The 25331-nt window shown below is 49.6% G+C and overlaps 1 protein-coding gene across 9 annotated transcripts in view; it reads right to left on the bottom strand.

Annotated features, from left to right (window-relative positions):
• LOC146198406 (histone deacetylase 4-like) overlaps positions 1–25331 on the bottom strand; it is a 334009-nt gene that overhangs the window by 83613 nt on the left and 225065 nt on the right. For 5 of the 9 annotated variants that reach the window (XM_084593891.1, XM_084593892.1, XM_084593901.1 and 2 more), the window contains exon 1: positions 6239–6311. The exons of the other annotated variants lie outside the window; for them this stretch is intronic. In XM_084593891.1, coding sequence (XP_084450017.1) covers positions 6239–6296 — 58 coding nt within the window. In that variant the 5' untranslated portion in view covers positions 6297–6311. Of the gene's footprint in view, positions 1–6238; positions 6312–25331 lie in introns of those variants that run through there. 9 annotated transcript variants of the gene reach the window in all.

The following is a 25331-nucleotide window of genomic DNA, read 5'->3' as shown; positions in this document are numbered from 1 at the left end:
ACTACCAGTTGCGAAACTTCCCATAGGGCCCATGTATAAAAAAACGGCGGTTTCGATCGGTCTAAATTCGGGTGTTTACGAATGGTGGCGGCACCGGCGGCCATTAAAGAAAACTGCATCTAAATTTCAAACTTTCTATTTTTTTTTATAAATGCGCAATCATTATGGAAAATAAAGTTAGTAGAAGATTCGCAGCGGCAAAAATTATTAAGATAACAGCCATATAGTTAAGTAAGATAGGAAAAGATGAGATAAAAATTCGATTTCTAAAAGGCAATGGCGGCTACAGTAAAAAGCTTGTATACAGCGCTTCTAGATGGCGCGACAATTTATAGACACCCGGAACATGCGTACGAAATTCGGTCTTTTTTTGATGCGGAGTTTCGCAACGTATGATCAGAAAGCTCTGCTCTCACTTTACATCAACCCTGAGAGAGGGAGAGATCAGAGAGAGAGAGGGAGAGTCCCCAAATGCGGCTCCTCAAGGGTCAAGACAGGGCCATCCCATCCGACGCCGCAGAAAGGCGCACTATTTTATTCCGTTCTATTTATACATGGCCGACACGTGCACTCGGGCTACACAAAAACGAAACCATTGCAGAGTGGCGGCAAGCACTGCGCACATCACGAGTACGTGTGCTCTCCTCGTCCATTTATTTATATACATCTCCACACACAGTATACAGCATATGCGGGCCATATATAAAACAGCGTCGCCACAATGCGAACGAAGATGACACTGACGCGAGCGATGGACCGGACAGGAAGGGAGAATGTCTCGTGCCACACCTCGAAGAGGCCCCTCACCTGTGGAAGCAAGCGCGCGCTTTCTTCGTCCCGTCACGCCCAGTCGCAGTGCATGCGGTGAGAAAATAAACTTTCCCAGCAGGGCGCGTGTAATACGCTCTGGCTAAGGAAAGGCTAAAAATACGGCGGAGTTCGCGCGCCTGAGCGCATGCCGATCCCGAAATAAAACCACGGGGATCCCTCGGCCACATAACAGCTTCCCGCGCGGGCGCATTGACGCCCATGCGTCCGCCGGTGCGAGCGCTCCATCCACGTCACCGAGAGCGAAAGGCCATCACACACAATGATCCACCGAGATGCCGGCGAAGCGATGATGGAATCGACCGTCGCATTCTTTCCGAGATCGGATGCACACAGCCCGCGTGAGGGCTGTGCCATTGGAGTGCGATTACATTCGTCCGATGATCACACTCTCTATAAGCATCCATTCCACTGGCAGGTCCAGGGCTACGGCACAAGCAGAGCGGAACGTCTTCTGCACAAGTGAAGAAGGGCCAAACAACGGAAGGCAATCGTAAGAAGAATGAGTCGCATAATGGGATGCAAATACATAATTATCAGCATCGCTGTATTATCCGGGCTCGTTGATTTCGTCTGGGCGGCGCAGGACGATTCGCACCTCCCGCAAAGACGCGAGGGATAAGAACCGGGGTCTTATCCCTCGCACCATTTCAACCGCACCATTTAGATATCAATACAAACAACCTGCTGCGGAGGATGGACGCCTCGATTGCGCCTCGCCGTTCATGCCGGAACACCCAACAGCTCAAGAACGAGCAAGCATTGGAGGATGCAGCTAGATTATTCGGCATTTTTCTGTCGTTGCTGCAACTGCTCAACTTCGGCAGCTGCGCATTTCAGACTGGCCGAGTTCAGACGGAGTAAAGAGCTCCTAAGCACGGAGAAAATAACTGTTCCAGAAAGAGCATCAGTTTACTCCCACGATGCTTTCTCCGGTTTTGAAGGGTAAACAACAGCCACGGGCCGTGAAGCGTACCAAGGACAGCGTCTGAGGCCATTTTAGTTTTTGCCAAACGCTGGAGTGAAACCTTTTTAAAGCGTGAGATTTATACTACTATGATTCGCACTTCCAACTCCGAAGGTCATTCATTTGCGCATTTCAACTTGAGCCGAGAGACGCCGTAGTGGATGGCTCCGGAAATTTCGACAACCTGGGGTTCTTTAACGCGCACTGACCGAGTGACTAATCAGGGAGTCTAACAACTGCTTCGCTGGCGCTTGGCTGCTAAGTCTCGTCATGCATGAGGTGCGTGCAGGTCCGAATGCATCAACGCTTCGGCGCAGGGTGATGTGTACAGTCATGCTTAACAGCGCTTACGCACGGATAACTAGCTTTAACCTGCATAAACCTCCGCAATTGTTTGTCATCATTGGACACGACCGCAATGCTCATTCCTGCACCTCATCCTATATCTGCTCCAATGAGTTGTCATGATCATGAATTGTTCGAATGCGGATGTAGCGCGACGCTGTATTAAGCCGCGCGCTCACCTTTCAGTTTCATTTCATGCTTGCTGCTCAGTCGTATCATAAGCTGACTAGTAATAATAGAGGAAAAAAAAAAAAAAAAAAAACTGAGTAAGGTGGCAGGGAAGCGAGGCCGCGAAACCGCACACATACGTTTATGTACTATATCCGACTGTCACAAGTTGCCTCGCATACAGAGCGGAAGTTACGGGATCTCCTGTCTCACATATAGAGCGGAATCTACGGGATCTCCCCGCTCCTACGAGCATGCTTCGAAACCGCTACACGCATGCCAATGAGAGCGGTCACGCAAGGGCAGGGAAAATGAGGGGAAAAGGTAACGCCACGCTCGTTAATTTACCCACACGTTCGACTCGATCGGCACTGCATTAGAAACGGCACAGCGATACCAGGGTGACTAGAGGCTGTTTAGCGCTGCGCATGGTGCACACGCATACACACCTACGCTTACGCACACTGACATGCAGATATATGCGCTCTTCTCTGTCGACGGACGCTATACGAGTGACGGAGATGCGAGAACAAAGAGGGGAATGCGGCGGCCAAAGCTGCTCCAGAGACAATAGCAGAGGGTGCCAATGACGTCATCCAGTGTGAGGAGGAGGAGGAGACAATTTCGCGGAGCCGAGCTTACAAACAGGCCGACGGGAGAGCAGCGCAGGCGGGTACGCGTATACATATATCTCGCCGTGCGCAACGGTGACGCCGTACAGACAATAAGCGGGCCAAGAGTACATGTGCGCGCACGTATGTGACACACACACACACACACACACACACACACACACACACACACACACACACACACACACACACACACACACACACACACACACACACACACACACACACACACACACACACACACACACACACACACACACACACACACACACACACACACACACACACGCGCGCGTGCGCGCGCGCATTTGTGCTTTTAATGCGACGGCAACGCGTACTCGCTTCTGTCCAGATTTATTTTGAGTACAAGCTCCACCCTCAAGATCCACATCCCGAAAGACTTAGATGCATCCAAGGGACACAATAGCAATTAAGGTTTCCATAAATATCACTCCCCTATCCCATTTACGTAGCACCCAATGGTCAAAAGAGCAGGATTTCCATCAATTTCGCACCACTTTCCCATTCCACCAACCAACGGTTTCGTGTTCCCTGTTTTCAAACTATTCTCCACAGCTATACCTTGTCAGTTGAAGGCGCCCGTTGGGCGCCGACATGCTGGCTGTTAAACAGCATGACCGCACTTGTCAATTATAGACAAGGTAAAAAAAAAAAGAAAAAGAACACAAAGGAGGCGCGAGCCGATTTGGAATACCGACTCCCGTTTGCACCGTGGCTGTTTTTGTCTTTCCAATATGCTTGACACAGAACTTTAGCACACTGAGCTTTTGTGAAATACTATGGAGCCTACGGGGCACGATACTGCTTCAGCACAGATAAGTTCCAGGCTCAACAACAACAACAACGATAAAAAAAAAAACTATTTTGCACGCGTCTCATCCATTTATTACAGGAAACAAAACAAACATGCAAAATCTTAGTCATCACCGATTTACATTTCGCTATCAGCGACCACGGAAACAATGAGACACACGCAAACTAACGTCGGCGACATGGCGAAGAGTGGGGGAAAGAACTAACAGGTTAACAGAGACATTCCTGAACGCGGCCGTCCTCCCTTTGTTAGTAGAATGAGAACAAAGGATGCTGATTTGTCGTCGAGATAGAAACCCAGCACATGACCTCGACTCACCTCTCAGGCTGGTGTCTCGATTCTCGCGTATTTATATCGTCTCGTTTCTTCCTATGTGCTACCTTTTTCGCATGCGTGACAACGCTTTGTCGCACTGTTAGGAAGTCGCACAATCACAGTACGCGAACAAACGACTGCGGACTGGTTAACAAACAGCCACCAGCTATGAATTCGTAACCGTGCTTTCGTTTTCAATCGGTGCATAACGTGTTCTATAGCTGTATCGTACAGTAGAAAAAAAAAAACAAAAAAACATTCGTGATATAAGAGGACGGCTCCGGGCAAGAATCGCCATTGTTCCAGCTCAATTGGTAACAGCTAGAGCGACAACGGTAAATGGAGGACTGAATTAGCGATGCCTCATCATCCGCCCCTGTCACGAATTCCGGCCAGCGGTTGCACGAAGAAACAAACCACCTCCTGCTGTCTCAATTCTCACCAGTGCATGTCTGCACAGTGCGCGAAGCCCGCCATTCAAGCAGAGCCTTTCCAAGTCTCCTGTGGCGAGACGCCAAGGGGCAATGTGATGGTGACGTGCTCCGCGTGGCTTTATACTTCGGCGTGCAGCTCGTTAATCGCGAAATCCAACAGCTGGCTAGTTAGCACACAAAACTAGTTTCTCCGCGTTCGCGGCGGCATAAGTAAAGTGGCGGACAGGCTTATTTATTGTCTTTTTTTTTCTTCTCTCGCTCTCTCAACGCACCAGTTAAAACGTTTTCATCGAGATGGGCGGCCAATACCGGTCTACGGACATGTATGGGGCGTGTAGATTGAGCAAGGAACTGACTGCAGTGAAGCGCAAAAGTGGGTGCAAAATGGCGGCCGCTGCGGCATATAATCGAAAGTATAAAAATAAAGTACCATTTGTTTTCTTCGGAAGCACTGATGAACGCTAAACAAACAAACAAACAAAATAATAAAAGAACAGCGGGCACATAGTGTTATTACCATTGTTGTAAGGCTGCAACAAAATCTAGCCTAGCGTGATTCCCGAGTTGCGCACACATTCAGAGCCGACTGACGTTCTCGCAGGTATATAGCCGGATGCGGCAACTAACTCTGCTAACTCGTCATTCTATGATCGCCGGCGCGAGAGACTGCCTCTTGCGCACACGACACGGATAACATCTCCACTTAGCCAATTCCCATATCAGGCTAGAACCAAGAAGTTGGGAGTTGGAGCACTCGATCGCTCTCTCAAGGCCGCTGTTTCTGTACCTATTTTCCTCCACATAATCTCGCTCGCTCGCTCGTCCACGGAGAAAATTATTGGATAAAATATTAACTATTTTAGATACTCGAAGCCGAGTACTAGGCAGTGGCCTTGAGCTGCGACCACATCACGCGAGCACCGGTTTATTCCTTGCGTTTTGGCACGCGAAACTAGCTTTTACATCTCATGTAACCATGCCAATAGCGCTTGCGCGATCATGCAAATCAGTGTAACAATGTGTTACATTATTCAGTTTTTTAATTAAGACTCCGTCCGATTCCTTCTTGCCGTGTTCGATGTCTGAGCTATTTAGTCGCAGTCACGCGGAAGGCACGGGGCACAAGAAGGGAGGGAGACAAGGAGAAAGAATTGTAAATCGCAAGACGCGATCGCTAGCAAAAGGCGCGCGCCCGTACACCTCCAACGGCCAGCCAGTTTCGGACATAAGAAAAAGGGGGAGAGTACGGACCATATAAGCATGGCAAGTAGAACGCGTGGAAACAGCAAGCAGGCCAGCATCGATGATTAGCATTTCCGTCTTGAGGCAAGGCGGGCAGCCATACTGTATGCAGCTAAAATGAGGCCCTAGGGCAGAACTGTATATAGTCGAAGACGACGCCGATTACCGGAGCGCAGTGGCAACATGTAAAATACCAGCATGAACCCCAGCACCCAAGAAAAAGAGATGTAACGTATGCCGAGAAAACCATCAAGGAGAATGTGGTATAGCACCACAAATATATCTTCCATGCGGTCTTGATGAGTGCAGCGGGCATAGTTTCGTTATATTCCACGCCGCCATTACAGTTACACGAGCTGTGTTCAATGCAAACAAAGATAGCCCTTAGTTATTGCCACTAACCCATCGCATGTCACCCTGCTGGTTTCGTACCCTTATTCCCAAAAGTGATCATTACGGCTCTGGGACTCACCTCGATCCTCTCCAGTTCCCAGGCAGTTCGTAGTCCATTGGCTATTTGTTATGCGCATGTATATTTCGTTCTTCAATTCATCTAAAAATATTCAAAAAGAAAATGCAGATTTTTTTCGACCCGTAAGATATTCAGCTGATGGCGCGAGAAGATCTCACCATATAAGAGAGCTGAAGCCGATTCGAAATTACTCTCATTCGACGGGCCGTGTAATAAAATATACGTGCGCGCCTAAATCGGCTTCAACCATGCGGTATCAGCAACAAATTAAAAGCGAACGAAACAACCGTAACATAAGCAGCAAACAGAAGATGTTGGCAAGGGCGCGAAATAAGAGCCGCGCGAATAAGACAGGAAACGCCGAATACTAGAGTGGGTAAATTCCCCTCATACGGCGCGAAGACTGCCATTTAGAAGTGTAAATTAATCTCTTCTATTTTTTATATTTATTATTTTGATTATTACTTTTTTTTTTTTTTTTTTCTGTCCGCGAGCTAATAAGTTTGCGTTGGCGTCCCAGTTGTCCGCGTTTCATCCGTTGCTCATGGTGCACTACCTAGCTGCACTCTATGTTGATATTTTGACTACAACAGGAATCATCTCTCCGATCGGCATCTTGCCTGCAGAGGTTGGTACCCAAGTATAGAGACAGCAAGAGGTCACTTCAGATCTACAGGGTCAAAGTAAGACGACGAAAGAGTAAACACCGTTTAGCTGTACATCAAGTACCTCAATTAGCGCGCAGCAGCGCCGTCAGCCTCCTATAATTTGGAATAGCATGTGCAAACAGCGATATTTGCTGTTCTCTAACCGTACTCCTCATGTTTATGTGGGCCTATTTACATTACCCGCCATCTTCATTAGTGTTCCTTACTACAAGCATGTACAAAAAATATGCGCGAACTTGAAAGACGTAGAACGCTGCAAAAGTGCTGACGCCAATCCCAGATACCTTTGGACACATAGTGACATTTAATGCGATAAAACCGAAGCTGCATCAAGGCATACCCGCCGGAACTTCAAAGTGCTGTGCAAAATACAGACAAGGACATTCAACTATATGGGCCGTCCAGCAGGCCCGGGGTGCTCTCGAAAAGCACAAGCCTCACAACCCACCACAAACGGGCCAAATGAGGTAATGCTGAGTAGGGCATAACCCCGGGTCGACGCTTGGCCAGCGTCACGACGCTTTAACCCGTCGTTTGCCGGCTCCTTAATACATACATACATACATACATACATACATACATACATACATACATACATACATACATACATACATACATACATACATACATACATACATACATACATACATACATACATACATACATACATACATACATACATACATACATACATACATACATACATAATATCAGCGCGCGTTATCGGCATTACGAGAAACAAAAAATCAAGACTCGTATTGTTACGACAAGCATCAGCTTACGCTTCAAAAAGGTGACATCCGTGAGATCGTCCCTAAAACCTGGGACATGGACGGGAGGAATAAGGTGTGCGAAGGGGGTGCAAAGGGGAAGTGGACAGTCTCGCTCCGCCTTCCAAGGCTCTCATAGAAGCTCCCTCACTTGAATCCTGGGAGGAAGTGCTGCGTAACGCGAGCCCCGATATACAATTGGGCGCCAACTGTGCTGAAGAAATCGCCGCAAGCTACCAGCTAACGGCCACTTGGCACTACTCCCGACAATAAAGTTCTCTCTCTCTCTCTCCAGGATGTGCCATGAACCACATCGGCCAGGTCACGTGACGCAAGAAAATTAGCCGACGCTGCGTGGGCCTCGGCCAGCGCGCGGTACACTGGCCTCCGTGTACAACGAAAGATGGCGCCGCGTTGCGCCACGCGACCGGCAGGCACGCGCCGCCGATACCAATGCGCGGCAGGTAGGAAAATAGAAGAAAGAAGGACGCGGCGAAGAAGGAAAGAAAGATGCGTCAGGCGTCAAGGTCAGCGCAAAAATAGCTCGGCAAGCGGAGGCATTACGCGCGCGCCCGTGCAGCGGCAGCTGGAAGACGCCGCCGTGTACAAGGCGCGTAGCAGCGGCGGCACAGGGCCTCCCAACGCACGACGCGTCGCGTCCATGAAGAAGCCGCTACTGGGGTTCACAGGGTACCAACGAACTCCCCTGCTTCGACCGGCTAACATTCTCACGCTGCCACAGTGCTCGTTCAATACCGTTTGGCTCGGACAGATTTCAGGCCTCCGTCACAACACTCGCTGATCGTTGAATGAGTGAGCGAACCAAGTGTACCGACGCGGCTGCGCCATCATCTCCGCTCCAGCGGTCCGATGCGAACGGGGCCGTTCCGAATGCTTAATAAAATTATTATAATATCCTCTTAGTTCTTATTACCGTCAGTTGAGTACACGCACGTACTAACTAGACTAAGAGACGCCAGCGAGACAACCGCTGAACCGTGCGTCGCGCATCCTGTGTAGGGTACATGCCCCGTGTCGGTTAGGCTTAGACGCGTCGCATCTAGCGGCGATACGCGACGGGAAAAGGCAGCCCCGTCACCTCTACTGAACGGCACGCGAGACGCAGCCCCTTCGGACTCCTGCGCTGGGCGCGAACGGTGTGAAAAAGCAGTAGCAAGTACCGACATTGAGTTCCAACCAAATGTCGACTCTTATATTCGCATATCAACGACCGGTCTCTGTGAACCAAACAATAGGAGCCGAAAGCTACAGAGTTCCTTCTGCAAGACCACTTGGTGCCTGTAAAATGCCACTTCTCGCACGGCGGTCAGCGTCGAAAACGAAACCATGAGTTAATACCGTGCGAAGCCATGTGTTAATCAGATAACCAGCACTGTAGCGCGACGCTAATTGACCAACAAAGAAATAAACATCTTTTATTGCCTTTTGATAATAAAAGTACACGCCAGGTCGATGAGGCTTGCCACGGAGGAAGGAAACAACTTAGGAGAGGCATTGGAGAAAATGTGGCGGAAGTGACGTCATAATTTAGGGTTAGCCAAGTCGGGCCATTAGCAACGGCGACGCTATTGCTATGAAAACTCGAGCCACTAGCAACAGCGTTGCTAAGGGCTCTAGGTAAGTGAGCCTCGCGAAGAAATGGGAAAGGAGGAGGAGAGACGTTGCAGCGCCCGGTCGCGGTGCGGCAGCGCCGGCTTCAAAAAAGTGACATCAGGGCCTTTCCTAAGTTCTTTCCTTCCTCCATGAGGCTTGCAGTGGCAGAGGGCATCGAAATAACTGCGAACATGTTCATCGGCGCTGCAGCGTTAAAGAACTCCGAGGTGCAGAACCAAAGTGCTGGTTCTGTTGTAGTCTAAACGGAAGGGTCGCTCGTATAGACGTCGACCAACCACTGCGTTCCTTCTTGGAAGTGTACTGCTTCGAACGAGTTTCCCTTTCACATCACCTCAGCGATACGACGCGACAAAGATGGGGTGAAATATACTATAAGGTGTGAACACCCCATTTTATGGCCAGACATCGAAATAATTATATGAACGAGGGCTGAAAACTATGCTTGATTCAGCTTCTGTGATTATCCAAGTAAACATTAAAAAAAAAAGACATAAAATACCATCCCCAACGCTTTCCTTGGCCTCGCCGACTGTTGGCTTGTTTCCTTCACACACACACACACACACACACACACACACACACACACACACACACACACACACACACACACACACACACACACACACACACACACACACACACACACACACACACACACACACACACACACACACACACACACACACACACACACACACACACACACACACACACACACACACACACACACACACACACACACACACACACACACACACACACACACACACACACACACACACACACACACACACACACACACACACACACACACACACACACACACACACAATCTCAGCGTACTAATCGCATTCTGACACAGCATGCAGTCGAACCTCCAACCGAACGCGATAAGCAACAGGACGCCACAATCCACGGCAGCGGCCGCAAATCGGCATTCATCAACGTACCAGCATAACATGTTCGGTCGCGAAAAGCGCATGATTACAGCGCTGACCAACGTGCGAGGAAAATTAGTCTCGGCGCGTTTTGAGCTCATCACGGAACTCGTCATGGTTGCATAACTGCGCGGGTTAGCCTCCGCGCCCAAGGAGCGGCGATTCTTCGAGATTCTTCCAGAAAGAATTGCGAAAGGACGTTGCTGTTAGTTCAACGGGGGCAACGCTAACTAGCCGTGATTAGCAAACACATGAGGAGAGTTTCGTAGTAACCCTTTAAGGAGGACACGTGATGGACGAAAGTGGTTTCCGAGAAAGTGCTCCGCTGCACGCATGCACGTTAGCGTGTAGTCATTACGGAGGCACCGACGCAGCAACCGCAGTGTACGAGCGAGACAAGCGCGCAGGATTTGACAAAATTGTCGAAATCCGAGGCACTAAATAGACCCTGATATAGGCGGCTATCCTGGCTTATTGTAAGCTTGATTTGATTTGGTTTCGTTTGGTTTGTAGTGTTTAACGTCCCAAAGCGGCTCAGGCTATGAGAGACGCCATAGTGCTTTTCGCCTCCATCGAAAAGCGGCCGCTGCGACCGGGTTTCGATACCGCATCTTTGGTTCAACAGGCGGTGCTATAAGCTTCATTTCGTAGCCCATTAAAGTACATGGTACCTCCCCCACTCTTCCTTTACATGCAATGACGTGAGTATTAGAATTGGCGTGATAAAGGTTCAATCTGTCTTTTGCTTTAAAAAACAGCGCGAACGAAGCGCAGGTTAGGCCTCTCTGCTTTGTAAAATGTAGAAATTATACATCGACATCCGACACCTCGCCAATAACCGTGGTAAGCATGCACCAAAGCGAGATGTCGGCGAATTGGCAAGATTCCATCGAGTCGAGCACCGAAGACAGACTTGACCTGTGTGGTTTGCTCGTGGCTTAAACGGCATGTGGAACCCTCCATCGGGAAAATTCACTTGCAACTCGCTGGACTGTTGCGAACAGGTGCACGAAGCTCGCGCCAGGTCAGCACAACAGTCCTGTCAGCTAATGGAGTGGTCTGGTCTAGAAAGGTACAGGGCGTCTCCGTAGCATATAGGGTTTGACTTCGGCAGCTTGCAGCTGTTATGAAGTGCACCGCGGAATTTGCGCAAGCAGGCGTGTTTAACCCCATCGAAATGCAGCTCCACGGCAAGTGAAATGGACAGAAACGTGGCCATGCGACAGAATTCTCCAACCTCCTCTCCCTTGATCACGGCTGAGAAACGGTGCCAGGTCAGGCATGTTTTAACCAATCAAGCAGAACACCACGCAATGGCAAACGCCGCGCTGTGTGCCTCCAATTTTCGTTCTCAAACCTCCAATGACAACGCCTGGATGCACACTGCTGGCACAAACCTCACAAAGGTCATCAATATTTTTTTCATTCCGGCGACATTTTTCCCGGCCCACGCGGAAATGACGCGCGACATGGCCCGACGGAGCGAGGTAGAAACAGAGAAATAAGCGAGCATTAAGCGACATCTCGACCGAAAGCATCATTTCTTTCGTCGCGCGATAGAACGGACGCTGCATACGGGCTGCGTGGGATGCACCAAGACGACGAAACAGGATACGATGTTCCATCTATCGTTGTTTGCTTTTGGTGGAAGCAGGCGAAAGTGCGCCCGCGGCATGAATCCCCTCCCGCCAACTCCTCTGTCGCCATAATGCGACGTCTACCCAAAGGAATTAATTGGGGCACGCGTGTACGATAGGATTCCTGCCCACGCGGGATGACGAAACGCCCCCGCGCTACAGCTTACGCCCCAGCTGCCCGCGCAAAAGCGCGCGCGCGATGAAAGAAGGTTAATGGGCCAGTTTTTCTTTTTTCTTTTTTCTGTTCACCTCAAAACACCGACCAGACATCGGCCAGACATTGAAAGCGAGAGTGGAGTGGGTTCACGTTTCACGGACAGTCAAAGGACGCTTGTAAAAAATCCAGGGCGACAAGGGCAGCTTTTTGCAAACAAGATAGCGCGGGTCGCACTACGCCGGACGAAGTGCGAAATCGAACTTCGCAATTTGCCTCGCTACGATATGTCGCTGAGCTACAGCCTTGACGAAAAAGCGACGTCGGGAATACCTTCAATCGAACAGTGCGACAAGAAAAAAAAAAAAAGAAGAAATTTGAGTCTCTTAGATGTCTCTGTTATTGCGACTTTAGGAAAAAGGAAAAGAAAATGCACGGGCCTGCTACTGGCTCTGTAGCTGAGCCGCCTCCGCTGCCTCGTGCGGACAGAAGAGAAAATAGAGAATAAAGAAAAAGGAGAGGGAGAGAAAGACGCGCGTCGCAACAGCCGTCGTCCACCACCGAAGCGGTGGCGGGTGCAATGACGGCATACAACATAAAAATTCGGTGACAAGCTAGCCTCCGCCGCAAGCGGCGTTGACCTACCAGTCCCAGGAGCAGCCACACCTCCCCCTGAATCCGGCATTCAACGATGTCTCTGAAGGGGAGAATGGCGAAAGCCTATCCTTCCTCTCCTATCATTTGCCTCTCATCGTTTGCCTCTTATCGGCGTTCGTTGCTGTGCTGCATATAATTATAATTGGTTTACAGGAAAGCAAAGGCGCGGTGTGAGTTTGGACGGTACGACATCGCTCCTGTCGCGTGGCGTTCCTCGGCGCGCGTTCAAGCGTGGGAATGCAGACGGCAGGAACGCTAGACAAGAACAAATCTCGCAGAATATGACAGATCTCGCGCACAAATCTCGCACACGGGATTTCGTTCCATGAGCCTAGAAAGAAAAGAACAGCACACTTCAACGAATGTGCAGCAATTAAGACCAGCAGAACTGGAAGTTTCCGCCCTGCGATGTACGACCACAATGCTTCCAAGGTTCACGCGTTCGAACTCTTCTCGCACCTCGAGTGAAGATTCATAATTTTTTTTTTTTTATGTGGAGCCGCATCAGCGAAACGCTGATCTGCCAAATTTTTGATGAGCAGCACGTGAGAAGGTTCATACCATCTGAACGCGCCCCGCAGTACGCAAGGCCTCGAATAGTAGACCAGATGCAGTTTCGGCAAATGACGGCTGTGCATATGTGCCCCCTTCTTGCTCCCAGCCATTATTCCTGCTCGCGGGTTAGCCAAAGTTGCTTCACAGTCGTGCCCTCAGTCTGAAAACTGCACCCTTACAAATCATGTATATGAACTGTAAATTTTGCCCCGCCGGGGTGGTGCAGTGGTAAGACGCCCGACTACTGTGCCGGAGTTCCCGGGTTCGAACCCGACCGCGGCGGCTGCGTTTCGATGGAGGCGAAACGAAGTGGCGTCCGTGTGCTGTGCGATGTCAGCGCACGTTAAAGATCCCCAGGTGGTCGAAATTACTCCGCAGCCCTCCACTACGGCTCCTCTTTCTCTCTTTCCACTTTCATTCCCACCTTCCTCCCTTCCCTTACGGCGTGGTTCGGGTGTCCACAGAGCAAGTGTGACAGTTACTGCGCCTTTCCCTTCCTGTGAACCAATTTAACTTTAACTGTAAATTTAGCTCCCAAACAATCGGTTCTGTTCCGCGCAAACGAAAGGCAGACATGTATACACTGCAGGGGCCCTTCACATGACACTTTCTACATGCGGATTACTCGTATATAAGATACTAGGCTTCATTTGCATAAACACTTTCTCACTAGGACCAAGACGCAAATGGCGAACCCAAACCTGGCATCACGTCACGTATCGAAGGCGCAGTAATGCTGCCAGCGAAACGCGCGCCGAGGACAGAAACGAAGGGGTTGTTGCAAGAAAGCGGAGAAGCGTCGACCGTGACAAATGAAATAATGATGGCTCCCAACCAGCACTTACGAGCAGAGCTCAAGCTGCGACCGCCTACAGCTGTGTACAACTGTATATACCACGCGAGACCAATTATAGTGAGAGTAGCTGCAGTGCCTTTTTACGAGAAAATTACTGAAGATATGACACCGTATATGTTGGAGGAGTCATTATTGACGCTGACGCACATCGCGTAGCAGCCGAGCGAGCCGGCACGCCTAGTAACAGCTGCAAAGTTGCCTTTGCGTGCCTTGACCACTTGCATGCCACAGCCGCCCGAACGAACTTCCAATGAAAAATACCGGCCAGATCATTGTAGAGTTGCATAAGTGCGCCACCACTGATGATTTAGAGGTACCACCAACCAGCCCGGCAGGTGCCACTCTCACAAGCCAGAACAAATGTTCCGGAGTGAGCGTATGCCGCAATGCACCTCGCCCAGCCGTCTATAGCTGATAAGAAGCGTCGCAGCCCAGACACAGGTGTGCGGAACGCCAGCCGTGGAATTCGGCATTGCTGCTGCAGAGCACTGCGTAATTAACCACGGAACGTGTAGCCGGCCTGCTTCCTCATTATCCCCCTCGTGCACGAACGATGCCATCTGCAGCGGCATGTAGAAAAATTTGCGACGATTACGTTACTTCCATGCGAAATTTGAGCGCAGCTCGTCAGCTGTTTCGCCTTTTTTTTGATAAACTGAGGCGAAAATTTCTAGCAAGACTTGTATTACAGACAGCTATTTTATTTTTCACACATATTCCTTCAAGAAACACTCCACTAACAGTACTTGACTGTAATGAAGGAAGCTTTGTGGTCGGAGAAATGAAACAATAACAGTTACTTGACAAGCTGGAGCTTCGGCTTCGAAAAAAAGATTAGAGGGGTTCAACGGTGCTGAACCGAATGTGCAGCGAAAGCTTTCGGTGCGCGCAACGTTGTCGTTGGTCTCCACCAGGGTGGCCACTACCGAGTTATCACCAGCTACAGTGTTTCTTCTTCTTTTTCCTCTTCTTTCGGCGGCGAACGCGGCGGCACCGTGCCGCGAAGGGGTCGGCGGTGGCCCCGGTGCGCCAGCTGTGCACCGTGTGACGTCACTCCCTCCTGGCGCATGCGCAGCTGGTGGCGCGGTGTGTGCCGTGAATTGGTCGGCAATAAAAAACGCTACCATCACATATGGCTCGCAACTTACGTCAGTCAAACTTCTCACATCAGACATGCGCACTGAAAACTGTCATAGCTTTGGTCGCAGTCTTTCCTTTGCGAAACTTGGTTCCGCTCAGAGTTACAGAGCGACAAAGAAAAATGAGATCCATGCATAACATCAGAAATAAGACAGCTACGCAGCTCGTATACTGTCATTAAGGGGGTATTTCTTTGTCGACCAGGATTTATCTCGATGCTTTTCACGGTAAAGTAACCGACTTGAACTTACCGAGATATTAACTTAATTATCCTCTCCTTCTTGGCCATATAATCTACATGTAACATGTGCAAGTTTATCCCGTCTTTGACCGCACAGTCAGAACACAACGCTGTATAGAAGATTCGACTGCTTTTGCGTTTTCCATTCGTACTGCGTACTCCACGCACCGAAATGGAAGTTATATTGTTAATCTGTTGTCATGGCTGCCATCCAAAGCAAAATCAAAAAGAAATTACACACTACAAGCTCTGCTCGACCGAACTACACGTAAAAAAAGTTGCGCTGGAGACGCAGCACTAAGCTGGTGAAGCACAAGCCGTTCACCAGGTATCCCCTCGAGGGCGGTACTGGAAGCGGCCGCTTGGCGGCGACACTGTACGTGAAAGCTGCGAATACCTACGAACTACCTACCTACTTAAAAGCGTGGAAAGAAGGCGGAGAAAATACCGTAGCGGACCATTCCAACGGTTCTACTAAGATTGCAGGCAGACGTTGCAGATGACGGGAAATATTTGCCCATGAACTGCCAACCACTGACGGCCATGCACAAACTCGGAGAAAAAAAATGTATGTGCATCTCTCTCTCTCCCCCGACAAAGCCTTTCCGAGATATTCTTTTAATGCTCATACTTAACTCCATCACGTGCAACGTAGTGACTCGGATATTACGTTCCCAAAACGAAACGATCGAACTTCCACGATGGCTTCGGAAATTTCTATCGACGAGAGGAAGAGCGCTGCGAAACACTTTCGACCGGAGCTACACAGAGATCCAGCACATAAACGAAAACATCTCGTGCACTTTTTGAACACATACTAGGAGAGTTGAGGACTATTCCTGCCAGCTTGCAGTTCGGTATTCGTCTGAAGAACGGCCTGCTTTTCCTCAAGGATGATCACGTGCGCGTGCGGACATGAGAAAACGGAGCACGCTTTTCCGTTCAAATTAAAATCACGCTTTCTGCACCTGAGATGAGAAAACAATATTTGTCCAAGTAAAAAGGCACTGGAATTTACTACCGGTTCGCACATACCACGACTGCCAGTTTCAATTATGCAACACGCGAAACATTTTAGAAGCACCGGTACGTCAAAATCATGCTTCCAGCAACCGATAGTGCATCTCGTGCACGAATTTCTCGACCCCCTTAAGCAGAGGAGTTGTAATAAAATGGCTGGGATGCTTGGGCGAAGTAGCTGAAAAGCAGTGATGGCATCGTGCAAACACCTATGGGGGGTGTGAAGCCCCATCAAAAACTACTGTGCGCGTTCACCGACGCAGCGGCTGCATCCTCGTGCTAACGCTCCTTTGTGAAGAAGAAAAAAGAAAGAAAAACAAAGTCATAAACATCTGCGCTCTGGAAACAAGGAGCAAGCCAAGGACCAAGGCCATGGGGTCGTGAGTAGTGAATCCACTATATAAAGAAACCACGCACATTCCAAGAAACGGCGTGCGCGCAAGAAACGAAATGCCCCGAATTCCGCGAACAGAGGCAGTCCGTCCGGCGCACCTCGATAAAGTTATTCTTTTCTCACTCTTTCTCTTTCGGCCTTACCTAAAAGCTCATTTCGATCCTTTGTGAAAGAAAAGAGCCGTCGCCTCTAGCGTGCTGCCCAGGTGCATGCGCTGGGCGGTTACGACAGCCGTTCCCCTTCTTGGAACGACTAACTCGTCCGCAGAGCATGATGTTACCTTCTCCCTCTTCTAGATTAGTTACCAATTCACTGACCGCACATGGCCCGCAGGCGGCTTCTCTCATTTGCAACATTCGCACCGAGATCGGTCAACTGCACTGTGCTGTAGCTTTATCCGTAAGAGGAAAAAAAAAAAATTGCCGGAGTTTAACCCCCATCAAATCGATTAAGACTTGCGAAAGCACTGTTTGGCAGTGTGTTAAACTTCTTTACTGCGCGGTATACGATTTGAAGTATACACATGTCGTCGCTTGGAATTCCTATCTCAAACTGTACACCCTCCGACTTGGCTAGCAGAAGGATGCTGAGTGGGAAGCGAAATTGTATGACACCCCCTCTGCACATTTAACGGTTGCATCATACGTTTGATACCAAAGAGGGAATATGTGGCCCCACATGGAGGTCCGTTAATAATGCCGTACGAGCAAACGAAATGCCGGGGTCTATAGGGGCCGGAAAGGCCCTGCCACAGAAGTACCTGTTACGCATGCCAACGTCCCACTCGCCGCTTCGGTGGATCGTAAGTGGCTGGCGTCATAATTGATATGGCAACCAGCGATGCACCTCAGCTCATGACGATCGTACAGTGAAGGTTACAGCGGCGTCGGCTACATATAGTCTTGAGGGACACAACTGCAATAAAGAAGTAACTACTCAATGACAGCCACGCAAGCGCAATCATACGGCCACAAAAGAAAGCTATACAGCTTCCACACAAAGTTCGTAGTTATTACAAATCTATCACACCTTGGGGAATTCCTCTAAATGTTCGACCAGGGACAAAAAATGTTCTTATGTGTTCGCACATAAGAACGCACAAGGACGGGTTCAGCCTATCGTTCATCAGACAGGTCTAATTGTTTAGCCCAGTTTTCAACCAACGCTTCAGACGAGGGCTCACATTAGTATCAGCTTGTCAATAACTGTTCATCAAGTTCACCTATTTGGCTGATTTGCCACTCCCTGCATTTGACGGACTAGATTATAATACATGTATCCGCAGAATTCGTATTAAAAACATGAATCCAGTACGTTTTTCTATCACAGATACCTTGGTACGAAACAGTACGCGAGACATGAGAATGAAAATGGCGCCAAACAATACATTATTCGATGACAGGCTTCAAGTGGCGGTGAAGATCCACAAGACGATGTGGGCGAGACGTTAAGTGCAGATAAAAGAACCTTCTACAATGTCGCTTCCCATCAGTTGACGACAAGCAAGTCTAAAACAGTACTTACTGTACGAGGATATGTCGTGGATGGGTGTGACAGCGTCCAAGTGATGCATCGTGGATGCAGCGGTTGCCGTGTGTCTCACATGACAATTTAATGACGTCATCCATCTGTATTGTCAGTTTTCCTGCTATAGAGCTGCTGAGGACGTATTTTTCCAGCCATCGCGTGTACCCCAAAACGACGCCTGTTTTTCGCGTAATGGGAGAGCTAATTCTCTGACATCCAAAGCTCGCATGCGTGCACGCTCACACCGACCGATCACCGAGAAGGCGCGAAATTCCGGCCGATGCCCGAAATAACGGCCGCCGCGGCAGATTCCGCTCTCGGCGCCTCGTTTCTCTCTCTTTCCCAGCTCCTTTACCCAGCTTTCGTAGTGTTGCATGCCTGTCCAGGCAGGCGTCTCGAGGCCTACGCCGAGGACCGGCAACGCGCCCGTCAGCTCACCAGATCATGCGCGAGAAAGACAGGTTCCGGCACAAATATTTGTTTTGGCCGCACGGAGGCTCCGGCCCGACGGTAACCGCGCGTGGCGCTGTACGCCAGATTCTTGACGCGAGGAGGCCTCAGATGTGTAAATACACGCTCGAGACGTTTTCTACAGAGCGTCACTGCGGCCCACGTGCGTGGCACAAAACTCCTGAGAGGAAATCTCGTTACGAAAGATTCCAAATTCTCTTTCACATTGCGGTGTTATGCGATAGGGAACAGCTGTCTGAAACGCGGGCGGTTATTCGGCGCAATAAGAGATTTAGCAGCCTGTGTTGGAGGCGTCCGGTAAACCGGTGTACGTCGACGCTAGAGTACGTATACCCGCTCTGCTGACTAATGTGACATTAGCAAGCTTCAAAAATCATGGGAATACTTCTGAGTTTTGTACTGAACAGCGATTAGGAAAAGTAGCGGCAGGTTATGAGGCGAAATGGTTAAAAAGAAGGCTATCAATCGATCTGATTTGTCCGCAGCCCCTGCGATGCTCACGTGAGAAATGGCGCCTTGGCGAAATTTGTACCAGCTGTTGGTGTTATACACCAATTCTCCGAGTAACTACTGGTTACAGTTCTTGCAATCGCAGAGCGGTGTGCAGTATATTTATCACCGCTGCCTAAGTGCATCACGTCACGGTCACGTGCGTTCAGTGCTTCATTCGCTTCTCAAATTAACAAGAAAACGTACATCGCCCACGGAAAAAATAAATAATAATAATAAAAAAAACTTATCGCGATCAATTTCATTGCTGCGAATGAAATGCTTTAGCGCATGCGACCTCCCGAACCCGCAAATGTAGATATGAGAACATGGTTTTCAGTTATATCCGAGCTTCCTGTTGTACCCGATGGTTTCGGTCCATCAGAGTTTTAACTCGAGCCTTTCGTTATATCTACGGAGACAAGATCAAGATCAGTAACGATTAAGAAAGAGTTTCAGTGCACACTCGAGGGTGCACCAAAGATTAAGGGTTCAAAATTTGGCACGCCAATATTACCAACTCAAATTTGGCCTCAAATATTGCGGATAGATGACTAGGCATCAACATACTTGTTCGTGGCATGAGCGAACCGCTAAGCATGGGCTTCGACTGCAGGCGGTGCGACTTGCGCAAGACGCTCTCATCGCGTGCACCTACTAAACAGAGATCGCTGCGACGATTACTGCTGACCAAAGCACGGCCCGATCCTCCTTGCTTTGCCAATAAGAGAGAGAGAGAAAGCCCGTGCGAGAATAGCATCCGCATCCGTCCGCGGAAGAAAAAAAAAAGGGGGGGGGGGGGGGGGGACTCTGCGCTGATAACGCGGCTACAGTGAACTAGCGCGGTCTTCGGATAAAGGTAAGGGGAGGAAGGCGCCGGTCACAAGGCGGCGCTGCGACTTTTGCGACTGTGTAGGCTCGCGTGGACGTCACACATTGCAAAGGGAGCAAGGCTGCCAGATTTGGCAACGTCCGTGTCGGCAACTGCTGCGGCGGCAGCATGGACAGCGCGGTGAAGTGCAAGTGGCAGCGGAATTCCTTATCAGCGGTGTCAGTTGAGAGGCAATCGCGCGCCGACCGCTGTGACAAACTCCCAGCGCGCAGCATGCGCCGATAACACAGCTGCCAAGTACGACCGCCGTACAGACGCATACAGCGGTGAGCGAGAACATGTGCACGCGCCAGCGAATGCAGCGGGAACTGGTGCGCGAATAGTGACGATCTGGTGACAGACATCGGCGCGGTCTCTCTACTTCACTCTCGTCCGACACGAATCACTTCATATCCTGCGCGGTGGTTTCACTGCAGAGTAACGACGGCTCTAATGAGATTAGAGCTCAATTAGAAATAGCCTATCAATCGATGAGTAGCTCGCGGTCCCAGAACTTTGTAACATGCCAGTATCGTAAATGAATAAAATATACCGCAGTAAAAATGAAACATTTGCCATGTAACATGAATTATTCGTTAGGACGCCAGTAAAGACAGTATCCATTCCAGGCTTCAGTGAAACAGGAATGGCGCGCAAGGTTCGACGAGAGGACGCAAGTGGAGCCGCGACACAGCACGCCGTCGTCAAACACGCTGTGTGTACTCACCTAACACAGCATTGGATTACCGAATGCTCGCAAGAAGAAAGAAAGAAAAAAGCTCGCGGCTGCCCCTACCGTCTAAAATTAGAGGCAGTGTATTGGGCGGGAGAGACTAGATATGCGAGCGCATTGATAGGGAGGCCCTTCCGGGAGAACAACGAACCCGGCGCTCGCGATATATGCACGGCCACTGAGTAAGAAAGCCGGCACAAACGGCGGAAGCGCAGACGAGCAATAGCTCTGTAATGCACGTCGCACTGCCACACATCATACACGAGGGTTTATGTACCTTGAGTCGGCTACAACTCGCACCTGTAGGCTTTGGGACGTTAAACTCCACAAACTAAACCAATCTATATAGTTGAGCACGGATATGCCGAAGACAGATATATCGAATTGTTGCCTAAATCGTATGACATCCCTTTTGAGTGTTCGCGATTGTCGAACTCGCGTTGAGCGGAAGACTCGATCTATCAAATGGCACGCCGCGCCCGTGCTCTAATTCCATCATTTTTCGTGCGAAGAGACGGGTGGGCTTCGCGGCCTTGGGCGCCTGCTGTCAGCGCTGTCAGACAGCGTGACGAGGGGAACGCGGGGTGCGCTTGGGTACACCCAGTTTCTATGGTGAAGCCAACCGGACTAGCGACGGTTCTCACCTTTCGCACTGCCTTGCCGAAGGCGATGTGGGAACCAACACGTACTTTAATTACAAAGCAATTATTCTATTTGTGGTGAGCTCGTGATATCTAGGATTAAACGCATCATGATATGCAGTGGATATATAGTTCCAAGGACCCGCCCGCTGCGGCTTAAACGCGGAGCATGTTAGGAATGGCTGTGGGCGGCACTTCGCTGAAAGGAGCATTTGCTAGTGTAGGTGCAACAGTGCATTCCTGCTTCTATGTTACGGATAATTTTATCTGTTATGACTTTTATATAGAGAACTATTTCGCGATCAAATTTAGGTGCTGATGTACCTGGTTTGACTATACCAACCGCCGGGTTTGAGAGCCCCAAACGACTGCTTTCGGGGCAGCATACCAGCTAGTTGTAGAACCGATAAAACCGAGAGCTTAACAAGGCCGGTGCAGCACTCTCTTACTAGCAGCGAACGACACGACTTCATGGGTGTCAGTGAAGTTGCGCGGGGGAACTCTGATCCGCACTCGGCGCTTCATTTGCTCACCCCTCGCGGCACATCACGTAGTCGTGATGTAGGCGGCTGAGGTGCGCTGGCCTTGGAAAAGTTCTTCGTGGTAACGGTAGAACGCGCTGCGTCACGTAATTGCACGTGTCATTAGATGTGCAAAGGGCCTGTCCAATACTCATCGCAAGGCTTATTTTAAGTAAGCGACAGCTAGATTCGAAAGGTTATAGGGCAGTAATTACTTGAAAGAATATTTGAAAGGTATTATACGTTTCAGTTAAAGTAGATTTTATGTGTACTCCATCAGAGATTAGCGGACCACCTGTGGACGACAAACTATGCACTCGTGAAGCGCAAGCCACTATAGTTGCACCGCGTTGTGTACTACGGTCGGTACAGATGCCCTACACTCGAAGCGCGGTCCTACTTCCGGAACCGGTGCGCTGTTCTCGACACCACACACTAATAATCGCCACCACAGCAGTGCACTCGACGCACACCTCGGCATCGACGCACCACCCTCGGTACTGATCGTCTACGTTCGGCACTCACCGGTGCATTACATCAAAAACTGGTGTTATTCAGTGCATGTACGATGCCGTTGTAGAATAATGAGAGCAGCTGCTCCGCCTCAGCCCCACCTCAACTCTAATGTCATTGGACATAGGGATCTATGTACTCTACGAGAAATGACGATAGGAAATTGGCATTCGACGGATATGTAGACAGCCATTCCCGTGCAGCCTCGCGCAGAAACTACTGCGCACAATGGAGGAATTGCGTAGCAGCTGGCATACGGACTCTTACGAAAAGTGGCGTGCTCTCCGAGACGAGGGACACTCGGGGCGAGCTTTCATTCGAGTGAAACGAAAGCTTCGCTTCCGTTACCCCATGAGGACACTTTTCAGGCGCCACAACGAGCGCGCGTGTGCACGTGCACAGAGACACGCGGGCCTGCGAATCAGGTACTATAATCCACCCGACAGTTCAATCGCTGGGCTCCAAAGCCACCGATTACTGTGTTGTGCAAACGGGCCACCTGCGCCAAGCTTTCCAATGACCCCGGCGATGCTATTCTCTGCCGCAGCGGGAAGCCGGCAGAATAACGCTCACTTTTGATTTCAATCCGACCGTGGGAAAGAGGGGGGGGGGGGGGAAAGAAAAGGAACACTGCTGCGGGAACTGCGGTAGGCGCGGGCTGTGACAGCGACGGCTACACGCTGCGCTCTTTGCAACGAAAGGACCGCACTGCCCGTTCCGACAACAGCTGGCTTCCACCCTCGGAATAATAAAAGAATTGCCTCGCCCTTTTCCTCCCTCCTTCCATTTCCTCTGTTGTTTCAACGACTGGCGGAACAAGCATTCGACGCTCGTGTCTGACCGCGTTATATGTCGTTGCTCTATCCGGACCACGCGCTTATAAATGGCCGCCGGCGCTCGATGTTTTTCGTCTACATTAGCGATCGGCTGGTCGGCGGAACACAAACACGTTGCACGTCTTTGTATGAACTCGGATTGGCAGTGCTGACACGGCCCAATGCCTTATATATATATATTTTTTTTGACAGTCTTCCGGCACACGTCGCGCAGAGCAACCGCAATGATAGTATAACTGAAAAAAAAACAACAACAACGATAGTACCTGTTATGGAATCCCGGAGTCGCCCAAATAGTGGGCTGTGACATAGTCGCATACCAGAAAGCAGCATCCGCAAGAAAACCAAAAATATTGTTACAATTAATGAAAGAACGATGTGGATCCCCTCAAGCACGCCTAACGTCGACAAGACCAAAGCGTCAGCCTCCGAGGTGAACCAGGGTTACCAATGACGCGACTTAAACAGGTCCGCCGAACACAACACATGTATCTTCCACGACGAGCAAAGACGACCGCACGGCTGGAAGATGTTGCCGTCTTCGATCCCGCCAAAAACCAATTTTCGCCGCACCAGTAATGCGAACAGTTTTGAATGCAAGAGAGAATAAATTAACGAAGCATTATTCCTCAACAACCAACGAGTGCTATAGAAGAAATAAACAAACGAAAAAATGAGCTGTGGTTTAGCTCTGACTAAACCCTGATGGAGGCGAAAACTTCTTTTGACTGCTACATTATTCCCTTATCCCACCCTATCAGTGCAGGGCGTTAAGTTATTGAGGACATTTAAGCTCATCCTTTAAGGGTATGACGCGAGAGCGTAAGCTACCAGCCCACGTATAAAGTCCTGCTTTAACTAAGCCGTATGGACGTGCCTGCGCGTTCTAGAAGTAATGTGAATGCAAAGGGTTCTGGTAGACTGATTCTGCTCTCACCCTCCCGCATGAAAGGAGCGACCCGAGTTGACAGCTCCTGCCAACGACGGAGCACACGTGAGACTCGGAGTTGACTAGCATAGTGAAGCTTTTCGCTTTAAAAGTCTACCGAACGTTGGCTACGCTCTGCAGCCTCGTCCCTAAACTTCGAAATGCTCAGCGCCACCATAGAGGGAACTGTGGACGACTCAGGTTTGAGAGCACTGCAGTTACGTCTCTCGCTTGCTTTGATAGAACAGACAACCCGCCTTCATAAATATACTTACCGCAGGTAGGGTACAGGGCACATTACAGCAACGCAAACGCGCGACAGTTGCGCCACTCCTCCAGAGTAGAACAAGAACGGCGGTGCGATTCATACAGCAGCGGCCGCATAGGCCGTGTCGTCCCACCGCAGCACGCGACCACCAGGGGAAGCGTCATGCATAGAGTTGGCAATGTGTCGCTCAATCTGCGATGGTGGTGCCGGCGGCGCGCCCGAAACCAACGCAACCCAAATTTCTTGCCGCCGTTATACAGAGTGTTTAATATATATATATATATATATATATATATATATATATATATATATATATATATATATATATATATATATATATATATATATATTGTGAAAGAAGGCCAGGTCGAGACGCCAAAGTCGTGACGGCAAGGCAAGGTACGCCGTGTCAGCGTTTTAATCTGATGGAGAACCCAGGCGCGTGCTGGAGCCGGCGCCGCGGGACGATGACGATGGTATGTACAAAAGAAAGAAGAAGATTATGGTATGTACAAATGAAAGAAGATCCGTGGAAGGCTCACAATAAATATATATATATATATATATATATATATATATATATATATATATATATGAAACTGGTTTATCTGGACAGTCGGGTACGTACAT

Source organism: Amblyomma maculatum, chromosome 2 (assembly GCF_055883805.1).
Source record: "Amblyomma maculatum isolate TAMU_Amacu chromosome 2, ASM5588380v1, whole genome shotgun sequence".
NCBI lineage: Eukaryota > Metazoa > Arthropoda > Arachnida > Ixodida > Ixodidae > Amblyomma > Amblyomma maculatum.
Note: the sequence above shows the minus strand (reverse complement) of the source record. Positions and strands in the feature narration are given on the sequence as shown.